Genomic DNA, 7,591 nt, shown 5'->3' with positions numbered 1-7,591 from the left:
TGACTATAAAAAGGTAGTGGTACATGTGCCCCCATGTGGCCGGCCAAAGGATTTAGGCAAACAGCGACACCTGGCGGCCGACAAGAGAAATACAGTCCGGCTGACCGTGAGATCAATGCTGTATATAGTAGAAACAATTAGGCACAGAGCACAAATATCAAAAGTTTTTGCTTTTCTTTTTTGTGGAAATATGTTACAGTTATATTACATATTTTTAAATGCCCCATGGGAAAAAAAATGTTTGGAGACACCAGTAACTAATACTAACAGGACAGCAACTGACAGTTTCAGCGGAGCCTCGACCATCGGTCGAGGCCCACCACGTAACCCTATGTTTGATGACGTCCAATAAATACTGCAATTATTGTTAACATAACTTATACAAAAAAAAAAACTAGGAAAACTTCTCCTTTAGTCCTTTCTGGTGATTAGCAGCATGTGCGTAACTTCCAGAACTCAAAACTGGTGAAAGAAAATAGTGGCAGAGCCCTGCATTCAATTGAGCATTTGGCACAAAGAAAAAAATAGACCGAAAAATATGTTGCATGTTATTTATCAAATCTATGCCTGCCCAGAGTGTTACTATGCAAATGAGAAGTGCTTGGTGTAACAATTTGAATTTCACCCATTGTTATAACCCTGATCCCCTCCGACTGCAAAACCAAAGTAAGCTAGATTAATGTACGGTGTGTAGACTTTAACATTCGCCAGCCACTTGAGATTTCTTATGGAACAAGACCTTTTGAATATTTTGTTGAATGTCAAAGTTGCTGATGTGGAAAACAGAAGAGTAGACGTGCCAGCTAATATCAGAGGTATGTCATCACTCTCATAATGACACTCGATCTAAACATTTGTTAAATTTAACATCATGTTAAAAAGGTGTTTTTTTTTGCAGTGTGCCGTATGTCTTTTTTTTCCGATGTAGGACGCAGATTTGGAATCACCGGCAGTCTTAGAGAACCATCAGCTATTTTTGCACTCTGGTTTGACATGGTTTAATAAATATGATGAATATACATTTCAGCATCTTTTAACTTCTGTGAAATCATCAAGTTGAGTACGGTTCCTCTCCCCCCTCTGTCTTCTTCAGTTTAATGTAACTCATAAAATATTTCATAAAAATGTCTTAAATTGAAACCGATAAGTCTGCGTACAAAAAGAAAACACATTTTTTAATCTCATAATATAAATTACACAAGTCTGTAATGATGATGTCTTCATTTCTGCTAACAAGATTTGTCCTCCAAACCAAGCCCTTTCGTTCATTCTCTCTCTCACACACACACACACACACACACACACACACACACACACACACACACACACACACACACACACACACACACACACACACACACACACACACACACACACACACACACACACACACACAGGGGCGGGTGTCGTGACTGGACACAGCCGGACCGACCCTCTCCACATAGCTATGCTCTACACATTACAGTAGAGGAAAACACTTCTATCCCCGCTGAAACTATATCTTTGAACATACAGTAACGCTACATATCAACCACTCTCTCTCTTTCCCATCTCCCGTCCCCCTCTCCGCTTCCCTTGCCGTTCCACGTTGCACTAAGTAAGACCACAAGCACGGTGACGATCCGCATGATGGACGGAGGGCTCTCCTCGGCTTCCACCATTGCTGCCACCAGTCACTGTAGCTGCCTTATTCTGGCACGGCCCCAGAGGGGGGGGCGCTTTTTGGCAGCCTGACGGGCATCGCCCGACCGCCTGGGGGGCCGTGGTGTTGTGGTGGTGGTGGTGGGGGGTGGCGGTGGGGAATGTGCACACCAAACCACTGAGGCCGGACCTCAACAGTCAAAGCGCATCTCCAGCGAATCGTCGAAACCCCTGCTGTCGTGTCCCGCCCCCGACAGGAAGGTTGCGGTGACCGGCGTCCCCGTCGCCGTGGTGACGTTGATGAGAGTGTTGCCGGGGGTGCTGGTTGCCGGGCTACGGAGGGCTGCTGCGGTGATACTGGTGAGGTTGATGCCCAGTGTGAGCCGGGTCTGTTCCAGAGCTTTCTCTGGAACGGCGAAGGCCTCCAGCTTCTTCTCCCCGTTGGCCATGTAGGAGTTCTGGCAGCCACGGCAGATACAATCCAGGCATGCCTGCGGGGCAGCAGCCACACAAAGCCCATCAACATAACAAAATAAAGAAGAATATCAACAGTCCCAATCAGAAAACTCACTACCTTCCCGCTAAAGAATTTTGGCATTTATTAATTCCATTTGAAAAAGAGCAAGCAGGAGATCATTATTAGGTAGATTTCTCACCATATTGTTAAAATTTTACAGGACCACAAAATCTTAAAATGTGAGCTATCATCAGGAAAGGGGTCGTGGGTAATAAAATGTGTGTGATGACAAGGCTTTGAGCGTATGACACCGGACAGGTGTCTCAGACTAGGGAACTGTCCGCCTGTGGTCGCAGGTGGTACTACAGAGGCAACTATGATGCTCTGAAGTGGAGATACTGAGGTGAGAGAAAGTGAAACTTGAGAGAAGCTGGCTTGAAAACTAGTGAAACTATGAAAATATAACTAGCCAGGTACAGTGAAATGTTCCCTCCAAGTGAGATTGATTTGCTGATGTGATTACGACAGCAGTAGTTATTAAAATTGCTAAATCTGTATCAAGGAATAAACAGGAAAATATGTTTATAAGCAGTCAACCCTAATAATAACGACTCATTACTGACCATGGCTCATTGATGCCAACTCTGAGCTGAGAACGGGTATCATTTCCCAGGAGACCCACAAGCAGTAAAATCACAACATATTCACACCAGCACCAACTCAGTTCTCACCTTGCGGTTTGAGTAGCAGGGGCAGCGCTGCCCCCTACAGGTCAACACTGAGGGGTTCTGGGTCGCTCTGCCACACTTGCAGCCTTTCTTTTCCACAGGCTTCTTATACAGTGGCTTGGAGGGGCTGGGTGGGTGCGTTATTGGGTGCGCATGGGGATGGGGTGGCACGCGGTCTCTGGGCTGGGCGCGGGGTTTTGGAGCCCCTTGCCTGGCCTTGGCGTAGGCCTTCTTTGGCCCCCCATGGTGCTCCAAAGTCTTTTTGAGCCCCTTGTTAGAGACCAACACAGTCTTGCCCACCTTAGGGGGCCCGCCATTAGGCACCGGGGCCAAGTGTGGGTGGGGTGTGTTAGAGGGGAACTTGGGCTCCCGTTTGGTGGTGGCACCGGGGGTGGGGTGGTGCGGGGAGCTGTTGGCAGCAAGCAATGGGCCCCGCAGGAGGCTGGCAATGGGAAGGGGCTGGATCTTCTCACTATCGCTCTCTGAACGGGAACGCTTGCGGTGGCACCGAGGGGGGGCGCGGGGGACACCGGCAGGGGGCTGTGGGGCAGGCTGGGGGGAGGGCTGCGGGTGAGGCTGCAGCTGCAGAGGACGAGGGCTGTTCTCTGGGGGGAGGGAGGGTGTGAGGCGGGAAGAGGCGGGTCCGGATGGGCTGTGCACCCCGTTCAGGCTAGACTGAGGTACGGAGGGGGGGCAGTCTGGCTGAGGGGTGGGTTCAGGGGCAGGAGCGGGGGGAGGGGTGGACGCCGGGTCATGGTCCGCCTCTAGAGACCTAAGTACTTCCTCCACACTCAACAATAATGATCCACCACTATGTTTTAGGTCCTCGCCGAATGTGGTGATGTCACACAGCCCTGCCTCCCCGGAAGCTGTGACGCTCACACACACCGGCAGTTCTCCCCCAAAGTTTCCTGTTTTCAGAACGTCTCCTCCTGTCTCTATGGTGATTGGGTGCAGCGCCTCCACAGCGGCTAGGCCATTGCAATCGTGCAGCCCGTTAACGGCCACAGGAGTTGGCCCCTCCTCCCCGCTCTCCTTAGCAGGTGGAGCCTCGTCTGGTTGGCCCACCTCTGAGGTTGAGGCCGACTGGGTTTGGCTCGGTGAGTCCAAGACACCCTCCGCTTCCTGCTCACTCTCAGCGAGGGTGAGGCCCTCGTTCAGGATGGCCTGGAGGTCGGGCGAGTCATCGGCCGCGCTAGCGATGTGTGGGGCGAGCGGCGACTGGGCGATGTAGAGACAGAGCTTCCTGTAGCAGTGGACCAGCAGCGAGAGCTGTCGGTTCTCCTCAAAGCGAGAGTAGTCCTTGCACCAGCTGCAGGACGGCTTCAGCTGCATCCTCTGGCCTTTACAGCCTCGACATACGTAGTGCTGACATGACGAGTCGGTGGGAGCGATGGGATCCTGCAGCAAATTACCTGCATGAGGAGAAAGATGAGGGAAAAAAAGAGAGAAGGACGTGAGACAAAGAATGAATTGACAGAACAAAAAATAAATTACACATTTCACTCAACCAGTCATACGAGTGAAGCCGAATTTCTGTCCTAGTTTTTTTTTTTAACATTTCATTATTCTTACAGATATCCTTAAGTGAAATCTGAAAAAGTCTCTGTCAGACTGGATGACAACAACTGCTCTTTTGAGAGGAGCTTCCTTAGCGACCACTGGTCGTCAAGGAACGCAGCTGCCGATGAACAGGAACTGGATGAAAGTCGATTCACAAAATAAAACAAACTACACACACACCCAACCATCCGTGCACACGTACTCACACAATTGTTGAGCTTGGGGTCGAAGGGACTGACGGATATAATGAGCATACCATAATGACCATATTTATTCACCTCCAAGAACGAATGATGGACAGCGGATTGTTGTTTTTTTTCCCCCGGCAATAACTTTATTTACAAAAACAAATTGCTATCAAACTTAAAATTGTGGTTTGTTGTCAATAGACTGTGCAAGAGAAGATAATGACAAAATATTAAGCGACACGTGCAGAATCCCTCTCAGAAGGAATCTCCTCAGATGTCAAAGAGACTGGAGGGAAAGGGAAGCAAGTGGAAGAGGAATTCAGGGAGACACACAGGGACTTTGATTTGGGTGGAGTCTGAGGGTAGGATGTGGAATCCTAATGAGGTTTTTTTAAGAGGACAGGGTTGTACCGTGGGGCGTGAAGTCAGAGGTAAAATAATAAGGAATGGAGCAGAGGAAGGGGGGTTGGGGTGGGAAGAATTGGGTGATCGGACACACACACACACACACACGATGCAAAAAGGCATGAAAAGGAAGAATGAGAAAAAAGCGGATGAAGGTGTATTATGGGACAACACGAGCAAGTTATATATAAGCTTATTCTTGCAGAAGGCTGCGGCTAAATCGATTGGATTATTGCCAAAGATGCATACAACTATGAATAAAACATTTTTTTTGCGTAAACGACCACATGCATATACAATACGATTGCACAGGAGTGCAAAAGCGGAGTAGGAAAGCATATTTTGAGAAATGACATTGGGGGGGGGGGTGTGTCATGACGCGTGGAGCTTTGAATACACGCGACTTCCCGCTGAGTGCACGTGGATCTCGCAACAACAACAACAAAAATAAATGAACACTTCCATTGGATTGCACTTGATCCATGCATCCTGAGCTGCGGCTGCAGATAGAGATCTCCGTAAAAAATATATATATCACACGGACTCTTACCACATACGAGGCAGGACAGGGACTGCCGGAAGAACGGGAGCAGTTTGCAGAGCTCCCCGAGGGCCCGCGGGTCTCGGGGGTCGCAGCGCAGCACCGAGCGGCTCGCGGACAGGTACAGGGCGGTGGCATTCACCGGGTTCATCTCAGCTGCGGCTGGTCCAGTCCAAAACGAAACCGCTCCGGCGGATCTACCGTGCCGGCTACCCTCGGCTCCGCCGGTGGGAGAGGGGTCGGCGCGGGAGACCTGTCGCTCCCGGTGAGTCTTCAGGGATAACGTCCGGGGTTGCACGCATTGAAAACAGCATAGATGGATGTATTGCAGCGTTCCAACCAACCTTGTTTTCTGCCACGGCACACTTTTTTTTTTTGTTTTTCTTTTAAACAATGAAATATTCCCACGGCACGCCACTATACCGTTAACCACTGAGAGTGTCCCCAAAACGTCACAAACGTGTATTACTGTGCTTATTATTCAGAGCTGGAACTGGTGAATTAGTACAGCCTTGCGATTTGGATCTTGCAACACAAGAGCTAGTTTCCATGGTTCTCTTTTAAGTGGAATTTGATATTTGTTTCCATCCACGAACACACTGCTGTGCCCACTCCACGGGGGTTGAAAAAACACACTGGTAAATGCATTTATTTAAGTGTAAGGTAAAATGAATAAATAACCGCCGTGTCGAGTCGCTGTGCACCGGCGAGTTCAGTTCCTTATAAATAAATCCATCCCACATGCGGAGAGAGCAATCCGGTTTCCACGGTGATAAATCACATCCAATCCATCTTCCGCGGTGTTCCCCTTGCACGGTCCGAAGATAAGTCGCAAACAACGATGAGTGCATCCGAGAAGAGCCCGCTAATTCGAGGGGCGCGTTCAGTTTACCCCCGCGCAATCCGTGCGGCGGCTCGGCCGTGGGGCGACGCGCGGACAATGCATGGTGCGGCCGAGACGAACCACGATCACGCTGGGCTCCGTCGGTGCTGACTGAAGTGCTCCGTTTCTCCCCTGTTTCCACATCCTGCGTGCATGTCGGCCGGAGGGGGGGGGGCTCACCCAGAGCTCATATCGCTCCAGACCTTAGCACGCAGGCGGTGCGCCCCGCGGGCGGGCTCGGCTCGGTTATTGTTCGCGGCGCTGGTCCACGGCCACTCGGCTGCGAAAACAAAACAGGCCTCCCGGGCTTCGGACGTCCCCTGTCGCCAAACACGCCGCGGATTCGCTCGATCTGGGAAGAGAGGGCAGACAGGTCCGAGAGGGGTGACATAGGGTTATCCGAGGAGAGGTGCTAACGCGGCCCCGACGCTTCTCCGGCGCGGTCCCCCCTCAAAAAAAAAAAAAAAAAAGAAAGAAGACGAAGCCTCCGCGAAGCACCGCGCTCGAGTGGCGACGCAAGCCGCCTGAGCGCCACCGGGAGACGGGGAGCGAACACAGGCCGCGGCCGCTGTCCCGCTTCTCCGAATTAGCTTCGCTCCCGCTTTCTTCCTCGTCCCGCTGCCGTCGGATGGGTGCGGGGAACGCGGGGTACTGCGACGAAACGGGCCCTTTATTCGGTCGCCAGTAGAACCGGTACCCGGGTTATCCCACCACCGTTCGCAGCGGAATAAATTGTTATTTTAGGCGCCTTGCTATCGTTAGCCGCGGAGCGTCGCTCGTATCGCCCGTTTTTCCCTCGGCCAACAGGGGGCGCCGCTGCGCACGTCTCGCGAGAGCGCGGCCGAGCGGCTCTTTCGAAAGCCGATTCAAAATGGTTCGTTGGAAATCGGAGAACTCCCGAGTCGGTGGCGGACCCCTCACTTCCGAGCTCCACGTCCCACTTTTGACAGGGTGGGAATGGTTGAGGTTTATTAAGTATTGTTATTCTGTAGGTGTGTAATAAATTGCCTTAAAAAATCCTGTCCGTTTATGTTTATTATTATTATTATTATTGCCTACTGTTTTGATGTGAATTGCTGTAACACTCCCTCCGGGGGTCTGTTTGTATTTATTTGGGGAGTTATGGAAATATATAGGTAGGGGGAAAAAAACGCACGTTAACAGATCAAGTTAGATCAAGTTAGT

At 50.6% G+C, this 7,591-nt stretch overlaps 1 protein-coding gene across 1 annotated transcript; it reads right to left on the bottom strand.

The window, feature by feature from the left end:
• Positions 1–584: 584 nt before the first annotated feature.
• On the bottom strand, positions 585–7,247 carry msl2b (MSL complex subunit 2b). The gene is made up of 3 exons (XM_080020371.1): positions 5,533–7,247; positions 2,830–4,241; positions 585–2,132 (listed from the first exon to the last, which is right to left on the bottom strand). The coding sequence occupies exons 1-3, from the start codon at positions 5,672–5,674 to the stop codon at positions 1,833–1,835; spliced, it is 1,854 nt and encodes a 617-aa protein (XP_079876497.1). The 5' UTR covers positions 5,675–7,247; the 3' UTR covers positions 585–1,832.
• Positions 7,248–7,591: the final 344 nt, after the last annotated feature.

This window comes from Zeus faber (assembly GCF_960531495.2).
Source record: "Zeus faber genome assembly, chromosome: 19".
NCBI lineage: Eukaryota > Metazoa > Chordata > Actinopteri > Zeiformes > Zeidae > Zeus > Zeus faber.
Note: the sequence above shows the minus strand (reverse complement) of the source record. Positions and strands in the feature narration are given on the sequence as shown.

What these genes read in the sequence shown, in the direction of transcription:
- msl2b (XM_080020371.1), bottom strand. Translation starts at nt 5,674, where the DNA reads ATGAACCCGGTGAATGCCACCGCCCTGTACCTGTCCGCGAGCCGCTCG. An exon ending in CCTGTCCTGCCTCGTATGTG is followed by an intron (nt 4,242 to 5,532) that starts GTAAGAGTCCGT and finishes CTCCTCATGCAG; the next exon opens with GTAATTTGCTGCAGGATCCC. An exon ending in CCTGCTACTCAAACCGCAAG is followed by an intron (nt 2,133 to 2,829) that starts GTGAGAACTGAG and finishes GCTGCCCCGCAG; the next exon opens with GCATGCCTGGATTGTATCTG.